Genomic DNA, 19320 nt, shown 5'->3' on the forward strand with positions numbered 1-19320 from the left:
GTTAATCTGGACTCAACAAATGAGTCGTATCACATTCATGAACGTGAGGTAAAACCTGTAACATTGTGAGTATTTATATTTTATGATGGTCGTGTTTGAGGATTTAATGAAACTATTTCTGCTTGATGTTTTTATGTTTTTGTCCAGAATCCAACAGGAAGGGTCAACGAGGTAAGAGACTTTCAGCAGAATGAATGAATGTACACTGCTCAAGAAAATGAAGGGAACACTTAAATCACACATGGAGGTCTGTGCGACCCTCCAAGGATATGTCTCCCCAGAACATCACTGACCCACCACCAAACCAGTCATGCTGGATGATGTTACAGGCAGCATAACGTTTATCATGGCATCTCCAGACTCTTTCGCCTGTCACATGTGCTCAGTGTGAACCTGCTCTCATCTGTGGAGAGAACGGGGCGCCAGTGGCGGACCTGCCAATTCTGGTATTCTCTGGCGAATGCCATCGAGCTGCACGGTGCTGGGCTGTGAGCACAGGTCCCACTAGAGGATGTTGGGCCCTCATGCCACCCTCATGGAGTCTGTTTCTGACAGTTTGGTCAGAAACGTGCACACCAGTAGCCTGCTGGAGGTCATTTTGTAGGGCTCTAGCAGTGCTCCTCCTGTTCCTCCTCACACAAAGGAGCAGATACCGGTCCCGCTGCTGGGTTGATGCCCTTCTACGACCCTGTGAAGCTCTCCTCATGTAACAGCCGGTCTCCTGGTATCTCCTCTGTGCTCTTGAGACTGTGCTGGGAGACACAGCAAACCTTCTTGCGACCGCACATATGGATGTGACATTCTGGAGGAGCTGGACTACCTGTGCAACTTGGTTGGGCTGAAGGTACCACCTGATGCTACCAGTATTGACAAGGACACTAGCAGAACACAAGACTCAGTCAGGAAGGATCAAGAGAGAGCAATAGTCTGTGGCCACCACATGCAAAACCATTCCCTTTTTGGGGGTTGTCTTGCTTTTGCCTCTCCATTGCACCTGTTGTCACTTTCATTTGCACTAAAGCAGGTGAAATTGATTCACAATCACTTGTGCTTCCTAACTGGACAGATTGATATCCCTGAAGTTCAACTGACTTGGTGTTATACTGTAATGATTAAGTGTTCCCTTAATTTTTTTTTGAGCAGTGTATTTATTGAAGTGTTTAAGTGATCTCATGGGATTGTACACCTTCACCAAACATCACAGTTTCCAGCTTTTTGTTTCTCCAGATCTTCTTGTGGAGGGAAAAATTCTGGTAGTCGTGTGTAGATTCACATGTTACAGACTGAAGCACATTCATGTATTTATTCACACACTGACGTCCTCATCAGCTGGTTTTTGTTGTTCTCAGAGCTTCTCTTCTACTGAGCTGCAAACGTTGTATTTATGTCCAATTTGCCAGCTGTGAGCCACAACTCGCTGCTTTCAGGATCTCTCAGAGAAAATCTGTGGAACACATTTTACTAATCGCTTGTTTCTTTCACACCACAGCAGATAAACACAGACTGAACAATATACAAGAAAACCAAGAAGGGAGCAAGTCTGAGTCTGACGGACAAGATCAGTGGAAGATGAACTCCAAGATTGTTTTTGCTGTTGTTGGTGTTGTTGGACTTTTAGTTGCTCTTCGTTTCTGGCGTACAGGTACATTCAATGTTTTGTCTTGTCTTAAGCTTCATATTATCTTCAACTTTAGATGTTACAGTGTGGTGTTGTTCAGAGAGAATATCTTCAGGGTCAGTGTGGAGAGCAGGAACATGTGGAGACATCAGTGTTCAATTAAGACAGACTTGTTAAAACATCAACCTGTCCTTTAAATACAATTTGGAGACTTGAACTTTACTTAAATTTCTGTTTTTGCTTCTTGATACTTCTGATACATTATATTTATTTGACAGCTGTACTTACTTTTCAGATCAGTTTTACATAAAATAACATAAACTTATAAATCTCACATTTTTAAGATTAAACCAGAGGTTCCAAAATATGATGATAAATCACTGTGTAGTTGTTTCTCTTGTATAAAATCAGTGTAGTTGTGTGTCCTTGTCATGTTCCAGATGTTTCTGTGTTGTTAGCATTTCCACCAAAGAGACATTTCCTCTCTAAACTTCTCACAACATTTTAAATATTTAAGGCCCAAAGAGGAAAATCTCTTCAATACAGGACATTTACTTTACTTAAAAAAAGTTCTGAAAAATGAATCAAATTCATTTTTTTTATCATCTCACGACCCCTCAGATTTATCTGCTGACCCTTTGGAGGGGCCCGACCCCTAGGTTGGGAACCACTGGACTAAACTAGCTAACTGCATATAAAGTAGTGTAAACTAGCTCCACCTCCAGCAGCTACAACAGTAACATGCTGCTCTAACACTGATGCTTCACTATTAATAATCTAATGATGTCATATATAATAATATATCAGTCAGAGGGACCAAACCACTACTTTTACTGCAATACTTTAACTACATCAAGCTCATAATACTTATGTACTTTTACTGTAGTGGGATTTTTCATGCAGGACTTTTACTTGTAATGGAGTATTTTTATTTTCTGTATTAGTACTTTTACTGCAGTAAATGATCTGAGTACTTCCTCCACCGCTAACAACTTCTCACCTGTTTCCATCAACAGGTGTTATTGACACCATCTGGCCGGTGAGTGAACATGTTGTTATGTTTCACCTTTATCAGTCCTGAGCACTGAAACTGTACTGGGAGCTGTGGGAGCTGTGGGAGCTGTGGTCCTGTCCACAAAAACTAACTATTTGAAGCATTTAGAAGCTTCTATTTTTGTGGATTTTAACTCACTGCTGGTTTACTTTCAGCCACAGCTTTTTGTAGTTTTGTTGTTAATGTTAAGAGAGTCAGCAACAGTCCACTGCTGCCTCAGTGTTTAACAAAGTTAACAATACTTCCACAGAAAGGCTGAATGGGCAGGTGGAGCTGCAGGACTGAACCAAAGGGAGACAGACCTCCTGAATCATCATCCACATTAATTAAAGTCCTCAGAGTCTGTGTGATGAAATTAACTTTAGTCTTGCTCTCGTTTAGCTGCAGGAAGTTTTGTGCCATCCAACTCTTGATGTCCTCAAGACATTTATGTTAACAATCAATATGTTGATTCAACAGTGATCTAATTAGTTCTGTTCTCCCTCAGTTCCTCTGTCATCTATATGCTTCCATCAGTAAGAGCCATATAGACTTTTATGATCCATGAAAATAATGCTTACAATACGTGTGTGTGTGTGTGTGTGTGTGTGTGTGTGTGTGTGTGTGTGTGTGTGTGTGTGTGTGTGTGTGTGTGTGTGCATTTCCTCACTTCTGGTTTTGTGTTTCAGAACCTGATGGAGAACTTACAGGAACTAAAAGATTTAATACCAGAAGAAAGTTTCATGCGTATGTACAATTATTTATAATTATTGTTATATTAATGTTTGTTGTTTCAGCCGGCAGCTTCTCATGTTTAGCTGCACTAAGCGCCACTTTCAGCAGTTTAAAAGACAAACTCATCAGCATCACCACAGGAAGAAGAAGAAGCCCTGCAGGTGTTTGGGGCAGCCTATAGGCCTATTTGGATCACTGGAAGAGTTTATTTTTAGCAGCAGCATACAGAGTACAGTGATGTACAAGATACAGCCAGTAATGAAACATGTTCACAGTGGTGAACAGTATCCAACTTCTTTAGGCTCTGGTCCACTGCATTCATAAAGAGCACAGAGGTGCTGATATCAAGTGTTTCCTTGCCTGGAGGGAGAAACAGGATTTATTCCTGAAGAAGAAACTCAACTCAGCTATGCAGGTCAGCTGTCACTAATTAAACAGTAACTTCACCCCCAGTCTGAGCATAATTAATCATTGAAAAATGATTTTAAATAAATGGGCAAGAAGCTGAGAGGGGGCCGGAGTCACTCAGTGACATCCCCTGGCCAGAGAAAAATGATGATGATGATAATAATAATAATAGTAATAATAATGATGAGAGAAGGACAAACAGTGCAACGACATTTAAACAAGCCTGAAGTCACTTTTAAACCTGTCTGTTTTTAACTTTATTTATTACCTTCAGGAGCTAACAGCAGCACTGACCTGCTGGAGTAGATCTGCCTGTGACTGTCTGCAAGAGGAAACATTGCTAGCCGCCACAAAAACAACAAAAATCCTCTTTGCATTTCATCCTGTAGCGCTTGTAGCTCTTTAACTCTCCAGCTGTCTGTTTCTGCAGTTATTAGCTGGTAAAATCTTCTTTTACATTGTTAAATTGCAGTGTCCAACCACAGCTCTGCAGCTCTGCAGCAGACAGGTTCAGTAATGGTGGAGCTCCATTTGCACTGTGATTTAACATTTTAAAACCAGAGTTTACCAGCTGGTAACTGCAGGAACAGACAGCCGGAGAGTTTAAGAGTTATCCTGTTTTGAGGAAATTTACTGTACACGAGTCATAACCGAGAGAAAAAATAGGCCTAAATGTGTAATTTCAGAAAACATGTTTATTGAGACAAACAACTTTTTGATCTACAAATCTAGCCTCATTATTTAAAAAAAAATTTAAAAATTGCTGACGCAGTTATATGATGCATGGAAGTGGGTCTTTCAGGACTCACTCAAATAAAAATGTCCCGCCACTGAAAACAACAGCTGTTAAACTAAAGGCTTTAATAGTAAACTGTAACAACACGAGCTGTAGCCGGTTCAGCATCTACATGCAAATTAAATAAATAACATGCTTACATCTGTTGTAAAATTTTGTGTCCATAACTCCATCAGTCTGTTCAGCAGTAAGCTATTTCTGGTGCAGATTGTCTTTGAATGAGCGAGCCAACCAATCAAGCTTCATCACAACAAGCGTGATTGGCTGGAAGGATGTCACATGAGAAGAGATGTGTAAACACAGATGTAGGATCCATAATTTATTATCCTGATTGTGTTGGGAAATAAATTAAAATGAGACTTATTATAACTTCTATACTACTGTCACAAAATTACCAAATTATTATACATTATGGGATTTTTGGCATTCTTAATCGTAAAGAAGGCAAAATTATCATACAAATATGATAATTATCGTCCATCTGGCAATGCTGGCGGGTGGGCTGCGCAGACTCACACTCAAGAGTGGGGATGGGGAGAGGAGAGCATTATCATCATGGATGTACAAAGAGAACACTGGTAGGAGTGTGTTTGGTTATTAGTAATAATAATCAAAATATTAATATTCATTAATAATTTGGGCACCAACTATTAAAGGACCTCACAAGGGGGGACAAAAAGGCTGATATTATGATAGCCTCACACAGGACACCAATATGTTGGATCTGGCAGGAGTGCATTTGGTCGTTAGTAATAATTCATAATTATCAGAGATACTTATGAATTAAATAAATAATAAAATCAAGAAATTATTAATATTGATTAATAATACAGGGCACCAACCATTAGAGAGCCTCACATGGGGACATCAACTGTCAGATTTGTGAGGAGCACAGCTGGTTATTAGCAATAATTAAATAATTAAAACAAAAAAATTATTAATATGATTTAACAATTACAGGGCACCACCCGGGAACCAGGACTAACAACCAAACAAGGTAGTCTAATAAAAGAGTTCACCTAGAATGTTAATATCTGAGGGATTTCAACATTCTAGGTGAACAAAGAAGGTTTGAATTCGAGCTCTGACTTCCTCAATCAGCCACTTTTCACAATATGTAAAACACAATAATGACAAAAAACTTCTCTTCAAAGATATAACAGTGTTTAGACAACCACTCAAAAGTGGTGGCGGGGAGAGGAAGGCATTATCATCATGGATGTATAAAGAGAACTGGATACAGCGTCGGAGGCGGGGCCTTGTTCATTCCTATGAAAGTTGCTCAGTGGCGCATGAAGCCAAAAAAGTTCAACTTCTTCAGCATCACTTCCGCCTCTGTTAGGCCCATAGAGCAAGTGCATTAGTGACTTTCGCCAGCCGAGCCGGCTACTAAAACAAGTCAGTCATGCGGCTCCTCTAGAATTTTGAAATGTGATCGAACCGAATGGATCAAATTCTGATAGTGAGACGAGTAATTTCGTGGGAGTTGTGATGCTCAGAATTATCCATTGATTTACAGACATCTCTTTCACAATGTAAGTTTATGGGAAAAAGTCTTTTAGGGCCCAATATCGTATGTATATGATCGTATATGTAATTACACAGTTTGGCTACCATGTCAAATTGGCTTCACAGCCCGGCGCCGTTCCTGGGGGCTTGGTCATCATTCTACCATTTCTATTAATTTCATGATGCAGAGAACTCCCAAACGGTCGACTCTACGTCAGCATTGTTCCCGCCTTTTCAGGGCTGATTTTAAACAGCAGTTGAGCCATTTTTAACCCATGAAATGCTGGTTTTTATACATTTGGTGTCAATGTCAATATTAATATATGTATATAACAGCAGCATTGATGTGTTTCATCACAGTACAGTTATAATTTAGATTACAGCTCAAAAAACACATTTTAGAGTGCATTGTCTATTTAATTCTGTGAATAACGATGACAAAATTAAACTCATCTGTTGTCAGTTTGTGTGTCAAAGATCATCTATGAGGGAAGAAGCTCCACTCTGTAACACAAATAGTGTTTCTGTAGTTACAACAACTCCAACAGAGTGAGACATCTTCTCTCTAGAGGATCAGGAGTCACATTCTCCATTTCAACTGTCATTCACATCAGATTAATCATTTCATCTGATCAATCAATAGTTTTCACTCAGGACCTTCAGGATTTGGATTAAGTATGATGGCATATCTCTGGCAAAATCTGCAAGTGCAAATGATAACAATGTATGGATGTAAAGGAGTCGCACGTGCAACTCAAACAGCCGCTCATGAATCTTATTTTTGCTCGTACAAGCAATATTGTAGTCTGTTAGGGGGAAACAATGCACTGAACATGTGCAGAATGTGGAGGAGCATGTGATTGTTTCCGAGTACACTACTCCAGTCACCCGTCTCCTGCTACAAAACTTTTACCTGCTCGCTCGGAAGTGTTTTTTCTTTTTGGCAGTAAGTGGGTGGACCCAGTCACCACCGTATCCCTAAATATAATTGGTTGAGCCGGTCTGCCATCTTGGACAGCTAGGTACAGCAGCACCACTTTGATAAACCATATAGACCACTGCTATATTAAAAGTGCCCTGAGATAACTGCTGTTGTGATTTGCTGCTATATAAATAAAACTGACATAGAACAATGTACCTGAATGTGTTTTTCTGAGCTCTGTCTCACACATACATAAACCCTAACAATAGGTTCATAGGCCACACACAGGGAGAGATAACACAATGGTAGAACAAAGACCACTACGACAGGTATGAAGGCTGTTTTTTATTACCTGTACTCTGCTACATTTCAGAGGGAAATCGTGACAGTTTTACAGATTACAACTCACAAACAAAATATGTGATGATCTTAAATATGATGTTTTGCTGCAGACAGTGAATTCTACTTTGTCATTTTCAGCTGAGTTTACAGTACACATGGATTTTATTTCTCTACTAGGTTCATGTAAGTTTGGCAAATGTATAAACTTTAACAATGTGTTCATCTTTCAGCAAAGGTGAAGGTGTACTCGGTGGTTACTGGTAAAACTTTTGGAGCCCATCAAGTCCTACTGGACAAAGTGAAGAATGTTGAAACCACCAGAGACCTGCAGGAAAGCCACGTGGTTATCGTCTTCTGTCCAATCACGTCTCGTGTTGGATCAGATGTGGAGGCAGCCATGACAGACATTACAGGTGAAGGAAAGACTTGTTGTTTCTAACTTGTTCTGACTGAAATCTGTGCAGCTCAGACATCATGTTCAGATCAGATTCTGCAGATCAACACTCAGAACCAGAGTTCATGTTGAGTCTGAAGCTTCTTTCAGTCAGGATGAACATCACAGGGGGAGGTGGGGAATGAAATGAGTGAACCATGGATCTTGTCTGTAACAGAGATGGACATTCAGCAGTACACAGCAGCACCAACCTGTAGCTGACATTACAGCAGCACATCTGATCAGCTTTGATGGGGTTTTGCTCTCCTGATGCTTTTATTTGTTTCTGTCGTCATCTTGGTTCAAACAGGCCGATATGTTGCTGTTAGCATGTTTCCATCTGTCAGATCAGCAAAAACATTTGAACACAAAAGTCAAATTTCACTCTGAGCTGATTAAATGCAGCAGAAGTAAAAACCTTTAAAATATGAGGATGTCAGTCTAGACGGGATTTAAATGACAGGAGGAGCAGCGAGTTCACTGAAGAACAGTCGCTCACAGTTTTTCCTTTTATAGTCAAAACTGCTGTAGATAATTATATCAACACAAGTCTTGTTTAATTCCTGATAAATATGACCTCTTATCATCTAATAATGTTAAATGCTCCCACATGAAGAGAAGCATGCAAACCGAGGGCACGCCCTTCTGAACCCGGCTGTTTAGGTCATACCATAGACTTATTAATAATATAATTAATAATATAATCAGCTTCATTTAAATAACACAAGTCTGCTATCTGCCCCGTTCAAACACAGTTTTAATTCCTCCATTTAAATGAAAAATATCTGCATTTCATGAACGGATGAACAGAAATGTCACGCTGGTAACTTTTAACCCTTAAATGGAAAAGCACATATAAATATTTTTGAAAATTAATTAATTGCTATTTTCTAATGTATCACAGCTAAAAAGACACAATTTCATGATTTTTTTTCAAAATATGAGGTTTATTTTTCTATTAAAACTCTGTGTCTCCTGAGATTCTTTTCCTATTTCAGGTATAAATTTAACATTTTCCCCCGTTTTAATAGTTCACATCAACTTTTAAACATTTTATAAACAACTAGTTAGCTACTTTCTTTCATGCTTTGCAAACAACATTTTAAAAAAGTGACAAAAACTGAACAAAACATAGTTATTCACATGTTTTGAAGGCTGGAAACAAATTTAGTCTCTGAATAAACAACAAACTATTTAACAAACATTTATGAACAAAACAACTTATTCCTGTTTTTATACAACCATCTTCCCTGTAGTGGCAACATTTTATACAAGAGTGGAATGCAGTGGCTTCTTACAGTTTAAGTAATAACAAGTAAATGTTCATTTTGCTCTAAATTCATCCCATACAATAGTGATTCAACCTATAGTGACTTCACTAAAGTTTTTACATTTGCTGTTATAAACATGTATGAGGGGGAAAATCCTCTGCTGCACAGGAAGTGGTGCATTTTAAGTGTATGGAAGGAACAACAATGGTTCGTTTGGAGGAAATATGAGAAGTTGCAGTCTGAGTGCCTTTATTATTACAGTTTGTCAGCCAGTGCCGACACTGAGTTCAGAACACCAAAGCAGTTACCAAACGTGCTATAAAATCACATAAAACAAGGACATTGAGGTTTTTTACTGTAAATACACAAAGCCTCCCCTACACTAGCAATATCCTATCAGCAATGGAAGCTGAGTAAACAGTTGTGAGCAGTTTGAACAGTGACAATGCAAAACCTCACTTTGCACTTCTGACACATGATGGAGGTCTGTCCATCCTGACACATCCTGCATCGGCCTTTCTGACAGGATAGAGAAGTGATCAATCCCATCATATCTCATATCTCCCACAGGTCTGGAGACTTTTGGCTGTTTGATTACTCTTAGTGGTGTATAGTCTTCATTTCCTTTTGAGGGTAATTCCAAACAGGAGAAGGACCAGCAAAGACAAAACAAAGAGCTTGTACCTAAAAGAGGGGCTACTTCTGTCACATGGACATGGTGTAGGCATGAAAAGTCTGACACAGACCATAAAGCCATATTTTTCAAGCAATGCTGCAGACCGGTCCCAACAACAGACTCAGACAACATTAACATCTTTTACCACCTACTATCAACTCTGTCTTGGATTAACATACTGATTGATTTGAATTTACTGAGATTGTGAATGTATGTGAAACACAAAGGGAGATATTAACAGAAGATTTGTCTTTAGGTTCTTCTTAGAATATTAAAGATGATGTGATCATTCATTTTTACCACAAGACATTTACATTACATTAACATTTTTTCATTTAGCAGACGCTTTTATCCAAAGCGACGTACATATGAGACTGATACAACACAAGCAGGGATCTAGTCAGGAGACAACAACACGAGTAAGTGCCATAAAGCTGAAGTTTGGGACCGATAGGATGTAGATGCCAACAGGCAGTGCACCAAGGCAATGCATAGAGTTCATAAAAGCATGTTTTTTTTGGGGGGGGGGGGTTTTGTCTTTTTTCGTTTTTTTCTCTACCTTCTGGGTCTTTAGTCTTTTCTTAAAGATTGAGAAGGACTCTGCAGTTCAAACAAAGTTTGGTAACTCGTTCCACCACCGGGGAACTACAGAGGAGAAGAGTCTAGCTAGTGACTTAGAGCCCTGTTGTGGTACCAGGCGCCTTTCATAGGCAGAGCGTAGTGGGAGGAGGGAGTCTAGACCTGAATGAGGGAGTTCAGGTAGGCAGGAGCCATTGTAGTTGCTGTTTTGTAAGTGAGTGTCGGGGTTTTGAATTTGATGCGGGCAGCAACTGGGAGCCAGTGGAGGGATGTCAACAGCGGGGTGACATGTGCTGTTTTGGGCTGATTGAAGACCAGACGTGCCGCTGCGTTCTGAATCATCTGCAGTGGTTTAAGTGTACATGCAGGGAGGCCAGTAAGGAGTTGCAGTAGTCGATGCGTGATATAATGAGAGCCTGTACCAGGAGTTGTGCTGCATGCTCAGACAGGTAGGGTCTGATCTTCCTGATGATGTACATGGCGAATTAACAGGATTGAGCGACTGAGGCCACGTGAACCTTAAAGGTTAGTTGGTCATCGATCATGACCCCCAAGTTCTGGGCAGACTTTGTAGGCATGAGTTGGGTTGATTCAAGCTGGATGCTGATGTTTTGTTGTATGGAAGGACTGGCTGGCATGACAAGGAGCTCGAACTTAGGTTAAGCTGAAGGTGGCGTTCTTTCAGCCATGCTGATATATCAGCAAAGCATGATGAGATCCTAGCCGACACTGTGTGGTCTTCCCGTGGGAATGACAGGAAGAGCAGTGCTATGAGAAACCATGGGAGCAGATGATTGCACCAGGTGAGGTGGTGTATAATGAGAAAAGAAGGGGACCAAGCACTGACACTTGAGGAACCCCTGTGGATAAGTTGTGCAGTTTGGACACTTCTCCCCTCAAAGATACTCTAAAATATCTTCCTGACAGGTAGGACATGAACCAGCGGAGGGCAGATCCTGAGATACGAGCTCAGTGAGTGTGGAGAGGAGGAGCTGGTGGTTAACTGGACAAATATTAATATTATTTTAAAAGTGTGAAGAAGTTCAAAAATCTTCAACACTGATTCTTCATAATACTTTTGTTGTTGTCATGCTGACATCATCAGACTGTTTCTCTGATATTTTCTCAGAGGTATGATATGGCTCAGGAGGTAGAGCGGGTCGTCCACTAATCGGAAGATCGGTGGTTCGATTCCCGGCTCCTCCGGTCTGCATGTCAAAGTGTACCTGAAACCCTAATTGGTCCTGATGGCTGTGCCATTAGTGTATGAATGTGTGTGAATGGTTAGTTCCCTCTGATGGGCAGGTTGGGACCTTGCATGGTGGCCCCTGTACCTATTCAACAATTGAATGTGTGTAAATGGGTGAATGTGACACGTAGTGTAAAAGCGCTGAGTGGCCAGAAGACTAAAAAGGTGCTATACAAGTACAGTCCATTTACCATTGTGGTAAATTCTTCTCATTAGTTTAGCGGCAGAAACACTTTGTTTTGTGCTCCATTGTGTCTTCATCAGGAACTCAAGGATCTTTACTTGTAGCAGTTTGATATGTGAGGAGCCTAAACAAAGCGTATTTTTTATTTAAGTGGAAAGAACACTTGAAGGAGACACATGAAGTCATTTGAAGGTATTAAAGATCTGGAATTGTGTAAAACAATAGTCAGAATTTTCTACCAAAATTCAGTCAGAATTTTCTACCATTTCCTCTTTAATCTGTGATGAAGTTTTAAAACATGTTTTCTTTCTGTTCCTCAGCTAAAGGAATATAATATATCTGTGCTAAAGCTAAGCTAGTGACCTCCGGCTACATTTGAAAAACAGACTTTAACTTTGTGAGGAAACTTAGACACGATCTCACTGTTCTGAAACATCCTGTTGAGTCTCATCCTTCATTCAGGGTCAGACATTACTGCAGGTAAACATGCTGCTGCATTCATTAGCTAACATTCTGATTGGCTGGAGGTGAACTGGGAGGAAAGAATAAGTTATTGAAGTCATGAATGTGCCAGAATCACTAACATACACTCCTGTCATGGTTTTATTTGAAGGAGGAGAACGTTCTCCTGCAGGTTCCTCTGTTCAAGAAATCTCATGTTCTTCTCTGGTGTTTCAGGCTCCTGTGGTCAGAAACCTGTGATCCTGGTGCTGATGCATCACACCAGAGATGTTGACTATTCAACTGATGGAAAGAGATGGTCTGATGTGTATGACAACGTTGTGTTGGATGTTCACGTTCTTTTCCACGAGACAGAGAGGGGATTACTGACCTGTCCAAAGAATCATCAGGCAGTTGATCAAATACAGAAAGAGCTCCAGAAACACGGTAAATACACCTGCTTCAGATGTTATCAGCACCTTAAATTGTAATTACGTACCCTGACATACCACATTTGACTGCTGTTTAATCAGATGTTTTTACTGCATTTTACTGCATTCATAACCGACAGTTTCCACATTTAAACCATAATGTGGTGTTAACTGTTGCCACACTCATTTTAACCCAAACCATTATCTTTCCCTAACCCTAACCAAGTGGTTTTAGTGCCTAAACCTAACCAGACCTTAACCACAGCGTTGTCACACTTTTGCACTGAGAAGGAATTCACAAGTACAGGTGGGAACTATTGAATTCCCAGTTTTTGTCAATATAGTGCATGGGATGCAGGTGTAGCTGACCTTCCTGTAGTACTCAGGTCTCGTTATAAAAATGCTGCAGGGCACCACACAGGGCTGAGCAAAAAGAAAGTAGTGGCAGTCCAACAAAAAAGTTGAACTAGAGTCAACTTTTGCTGGTACACAACCAGACATCACGCTGCGTTGGCCAATCACATACATGCAAGTGCACATTCCTGGTGGATTACTTTGTAACGTGAATCATGTATTCGACTGTCTACCTCGCCACTGCCATGACGAAAGATGACGAACTTTGAACTTTCTGCACTTTCTACATTTTAAACATTTTTAACCAACATACACACTAGGCGTCTTTCTGACATATTCAGTGTTCTCTTCCCTGTGACACTTGGCCATTGTTCTATTATCTGTTTTGTTGTTTTAACTGCATACTTTTCTAATGCAGGACGAGGCTGTATTTCTATCATTTAAAAAATAAACTATACTGCATAGCAGGCCTAATCACTTACCAGACAACCTACTATTTCTTCCACATTTCTTTTTTTCATGTCACAATAAACAAAATATGATGAATTGTACAGCTCCAGGAAACCAGAGACTGCAATGATCAATTTCTCTTCCATTGCCAATATGTAACAGAACAGATATTTGATAGGAACTTAAGTACAGGTGGTTGCTGTGGGAAGAAAAACAAATCCTGATCTGCAGTTGGTTGCTGCTTCAGCAGTGTTGACGCTAATTTGCATAAAGTTTAACTCTGCTGAACTTCAACTCGTCGCTCTTGGCGCTGGCATCACGCTGCTCGCTGCTGCCAAGGCGTCTGAAGCCCTCCGTTGCCAGCGTTCACTGCTTTTGTCGTTCATGAATCTTTGGGTGTGAGTGCACACTAACACATGCTGATGTGAGACTGGTTTGGGGTATCAGCCTCACATCAAATAGTGAATTCCACTGTATGCAGTATGTTGCGTGCATGTCTGCTCAGTGTTATGTTTTCACAGCTCACAGTCAATAAGTATCATACAATAAGTTGGTTCTGGAGGTTTGGTTACAGCAGTTGTGCCGGGTTGATGTGGCCTGTGGTGGTGGAACCCAATGTGATCTTTTAATGGGGCTCAAAATCCCTGTCGGCACCCCTGCACATTATTCTTACACGTCAGCAGGACTGAATCAATCCAGACGCAGATGAAACATTTTGTTATGGAAAGGATTGATTCAGAGGAGCTTTCAGCCTGATCAATATTTACAACGTTCAGATTAAATCAAACCATTCATGCTGATTAATCTGGACTCAACAAATAAGTCGTATCACATTTATGAACATGAGGTAAAAATATCGCTTGTTTCTTTCACACCACAGCAGATAAACAAAGACTGAACAACATACAAGAAAACCAAGAAGGGAGCAAGTCTGAGTCTGACGGACAAGATCAGTGGAAGATGGACTTCAAGATTGCTATTGGTTTTATTCTTGGTGTTGGTGTTACTCTTCTTCTCCAGCGTACAGGTGCATTCAGTGTTTTGTCTTGTCTTATGCTTCATATTATCTTCAACTTTAGATGTTACAGTGTGGTGTTGTTCAGAGAGAATATCTTCAGGGTCAGTGTGGAGAGCAGGAACATGTGGAGACGTCAGTGTTCAATTAAGACAGACTTGTTAAAACATCAACCTGTCCTTTAAATACAATTTGGAGGACTTTCTGTTTTATGCTATTTCTGATATGTTTTATTTATCTGACAGCTGTACTTACTTTTCAGATCAGTTTTCATATTCCAGATGTTTCTGTGTTGTTAGCATTTCCACCAGAAACACATTTCCTCCCTAAACTTCTCACATTTTAAATATTTAAGGCCCAAAGTGAAAAAACTCTTCAATATTTCACCAAAAAAAGCAAAAATGAGAAAAAGTTCTGAAAAATTAATCCAATTCATTTTTTCCTCTTTCTCCCATTAATCAGCTCACGACCCCTCAGATTTATCTGCTGACCCTTTGGAGGGGCCCGACCCCTAGGTTGGGAACCACTGGACTAAACTAGCTAACTGTATATAAAGTAGTGTAAACTAGCTCCACCTCCAGCAGCTACAACAGTAACATGCTGCTCTAACACTGATGCTTCACTATTAATAATCTAATGATGTCATATATAATAATATATCAGTCAGAGGGACCAAACCACTACTTTTACTGCAATACTTTAACTACATCAAGCTCATAATACTTATGTACTTTTACTGCAATACTTTAACTACATCAAGCTCATAATACTTATGTACTTTTACTGCAATACTTTAACTACATCAAGCTCATAATACTTATGTACTTTTACTGCAATACTTTAACTACATCAAGCTCATAATACTTATGTACTTTTACTGCAATACTTTAACTACATCAAGCTCATAATACTTATGTACTTTTACTGTGTAGGACTTTTACTTGTAATGGAGTATTTTTATATCACTGTTTACTGCAGTAAAGTATCTGAATACTTCTTCCATCACTGACAACATCTCACTTGTTTCCGTCCTCAGGTGATGCTGGAACTGGCTCACAGGTGAGTGAACACACTTTAATGCTTTACTCTCCTCAGTCCTGAACACTGAAAATCTACTGGGAGCTGTGGGAGCTGTGGTCCTGTCTGCTCTGCTGAGAACAAGAACTATTTACAACTACTTGAAGCATGTAGATGCTTCTGTTTTTGTGGATTTTACCTCACTGCTGGTTTACTTTCAGCCACAGCTTTTAATTATTTAGCTTTGTTGTTAATTTTAAGACATTTTATTTAAACGTCCTCACCTGATGGGCTCTTATTCTTTCACAACCTTTGCTGTCCATAGCTGCGTTTACATGGACTCTAATATTCCACTAATAATCAGAATAAAAATGCCTCATGTAACCACCAGATCAGAAGGAATTTTCGGGTTGAGAAGGGTGGTGTAAACCTTTGATAATCCATTCAATAGGAAAATATGAGCACCTAATAACCATGCAAACATTTAATCTGATCATTTCTTTCTGGCTGGAATAAATATATTCTTTCTGTGCATGTTTGCCCCACGTAGCGGTAACATTAGGTGATGTGGATGAGTTTCTGTGAGTCACAGAAACAAAACTGGTCTGTGGCTGATACAGCTTTTAGTTGGAGACCTTAAAAGTTTTAAGGATTGTTGAACGCCTCTATTTGGATGATATGTGGGGAAAACTAAAAAAGTGCACTACAAATACATTAATCCCCAAGATGGTTTCTGTCATTTTAGGTTCGTTCTTATAACACTGATGTTTGTTTAAGTGCTCATTTTTTTCTGCTAAGTTTGTTTTCAATGAGTTATTTGATGATATAAAAAGGGGGTGTAACGTCATGATTGACAGCTGTGATTGACAGCGGCACTTTCTGATGGAAGACGCTAATGAACCTGTTCCTCTGTGATTCACTGCCTGCTGTAGCTGCTGGTTACCAGCTGGTTTTGGCTGGTTTACCTCCATCTCAGCTGCTGGGTTCACTTGGCTCTCATTGGCAGGACTGATAGTCAAGTTGAGGGGGCGTGTCCGGCGGGCTGTCACACCGCCCCCCCAGACTCTACTGTATAGAGTTGCAAATGATGTCACACAAGCAAGATGCACTCACAGGAAATTAAAAATAAATGCAAATTAAAGAAATCTCTGCAATATTTGCAAGAGCTTTTAGCACTTTTGCTAAATTACAGCAGCGTTCTTCATGAAATGTCCAAATCAACAGACACTTGTGATTTGGAGCAATCGTGGCGTTTGGTGTGGTGGTAACTTACGTCATCGCAGTGTTCAGCAAGGATTCAGGTGCATTTATGTGGAAGATGGACAAATCTCACCTGCCAACAAAAATGATGCCATAGACAAGCAAAACAATTCCCAAATGTTCCCAAATGTTCCCAAATGAGGTTTGATTCTGTGAGTCAGAAGAATACAAGCTGATGTTGATCAGACAGCAGAGATGGACATAATCTACCTCAAACATAAACATCAAACTTTAATTTTATGTTGATGGATTTATTTTAACGGTATTATTGACGGATTTTATTTGCTGCTGATGTTGAGCTGAAAGTTTATTTAATAAAGGTTATAAATGGAACTCAAGTACAGTACTTTCTTTTTTATAGAACTTTGAGTCCTCATGGTTCTCATGTTCAGAAAATACATTAAACATTAGAGCTGAAATATAGTTGTTTCTGTGATATGCAGGATGCTTTTTATCCAAGGAAGTCATTACATATGACTCTTCACTGGTAGCAATTTAAATAAATCACATTATTTTACTTTGCTTGCAATTTTTCCCAATTCTTGCAATTTTACTGCAAAAAGAGACATAAAACATCACTAATTGTTTTCGGAAACTTTACGAAAAGCTGCTGCAAATTCAACTTTTTTGCCACAATAATCACAAAAAACCTCTGCGAAATCCTGGAGAGACACAAGATGGCAGCTCTTGATAATGCAATACTTTGGCTTCATTTTGCATAGCAGCTGGAAGTGGAGACACGTCGTCCATCTTTATATACAGACTATGGTTTTAACCACCCTGTCTCTACCTCCTGTCTCTCCACAGGCTGACAAGTCCTCACAGACAGACTTTCAGCATCCTGAACATAAACTGGATACAAGTTCTCCACGTCATCCAGGTAGGCCTTCTCATCATTATTAGAGATGACACCATGTTATCAACGGACTTTATTATGGAGGTGGAACTGTGTCTAGCAATGCAGTCATGTGTGTAAAGGCAGTACAGCAGGGGGCTCAAGATGCATCCTTGGGGGGGGGGTTCAGTGTTGAGGGTGGGCTGTTCCACTGTGGCACCACCTGGGCCCCATAGTGTGGGGCCCACATGTGCCCCGCATTTCACGCCGGTAACGGGGCCCACAGTGGGCTGCCCCTGCGGGGGGCATTTATCTTCTTTTATCTTCCTTCAGTCACCCCACACAGCCCCCAAAGGGGCATATTTGCTGGGATTAGGGTGAGAAAAACATTCAAAAGGCCTTCAGCAGATAAAAACTTTTAACAAACAGTGACAGGAACTATAGCCAATCAATTCTCTTCAAATAAAGTGACAAAAACCGATATGTTTCATACCACAAACAGATTTAAATTTTACATTCCAGTCCTTTTGGTTAACTGCCTTGGGCCCCGCACGGACTATCCCGCAGAGGGAGTCTGTGTGGGCGTTCTGTGGGCAAGCCCACAGTGGGTTTCCCACAGAAAACCATGATGGGGGCCCAAAAGGGCAAGACTGCTGTAAGCCCTGCCCGGGCTATCCCACAGGGGGCCCATGTGGGTTTTCTGTGGGTAAGTCCAGCGGTGGGCTTGCCCACAGAATGTCCACAGAGGGGCCCCAAAGGGCAAAACTGCTGTGGGCCCCTACATAGGCTATCCCACAGGGGGGTCTGTGTGGGCATTTTGTGGGCAAGCCCACAGTGGGTTTCCCGCAGAAAACCCTCATTAGGGCCTGAAGAAGTAAAACTTCTGTGGGCCCTGCATGGGCTATCCTGCAGCTGGGCCTGTGTGGGCATTCTGTGGGCAAGTCCAATGGTGGGCTTGCCCACAGAAAGCCCACAGAGGGGCCCCAAAGGGCAAGACTGCTGTAGGCCCTGCATGGACTATCCCACAGGGGGCCCATATGGGTTTTCTGTGGGCAAGCCCACAGTTGGACTTGCCCACAGAAAGCCCACAGAGGGGCCCCAAGTGGGCAAAACTGCTGTGGGCCCCGCATAGGCTTACCCATATGGGGTCCACGTGGGATTGGTGTGGGTTTGCCCTGCCCACACTTCCCCACAGTAAACCCACACATACCCACAGTGGGCCCGCGTGGGCATGTTTGCTGGGGAGACGGACAGCGGACACTCTTTTTCACTTTGATGAAAGGAGTGTTCACTTTGATAAATACAGCATGTGTCTAAGGCATAATGCATCACATCTGCGCCAAGAAAACTCTGGAAAAGCTTAATTCAATCTGGCACTCAGTGTATTTTGTCTCTATGATTAACTTTAGAACTTTTAATACCACCAGTCTAAAGCAAACTGTAGCACAAACAGTAGTCATGGGCAGCTGATTTACATTTTAATGTGTGAGAGAGAATCATTGTATGAACCAGAAATACAGAAATCCATTTGACCTTTTGCTGATGAGGACTTCCAGTGTAAATAAAATATATTATAATGAATGAACCTGATCCAAATGTTTGTCTAATACGACGGCTGTTTCCTCAGAGGAAGGTAACTCCATCCCGTCAGCGTCCACAGGTGATGAGCAGGAGTCATCAGACAAGAAGGATTCAGGACAACAGAGCAGTGATGATGGAGCAAAGACACAGGTTAGTCAACATGTTATAATGTGTCTGTTCA

The 19320-nt window shown here is 40.8% G+C and overlaps 1 protein-coding gene across 1 annotated transcript in view; it reads left to right on the top strand.

Annotated features, from left to right (window-relative positions):
• LOC137192182 (titin homolog) overlaps window positions 1-19320 on the top strand; it is a 196854-nt gene that overhangs the window by 68127 nt on the left and 109407 nt on the right. Inside the window, exons 12-18 of the mRNA XM_067602693.1 lie at window positions 3341-3398; window positions 7594-7776; window positions 12434-12643; window positions 14312-14458; window positions 15483-15505; window positions 17531-17603; window positions 19186-19289. Of these exons, the coding sequence (XP_067458794.1) occupies window positions 3341-3398; window positions 7594-7776; window positions 12434-12643; window positions 14312-14458; window positions 15483-15505; window positions 17531-17603; window positions 19186-19289 (798 nt within the window). The remainder of the gene's footprint in view (window positions 1-3340; window positions 3399-7593; window positions 7777-12433; window positions 12644-14311; window positions 14459-15482; window positions 15506-17530; window positions 17604-19185; window positions 19290-19320) is intronic.

Source organism: Thunnus thynnus, chromosome 11 (assembly GCF_963924715.1).
Source record: "Thunnus thynnus chromosome 11, fThuThy2.1, whole genome shotgun sequence".
Taxonomy (NCBI): domain Eukaryota; kingdom Metazoa; phylum Chordata; class Actinopteri; order Scombriformes; family Scombridae; genus Thunnus; species Thunnus thynnus.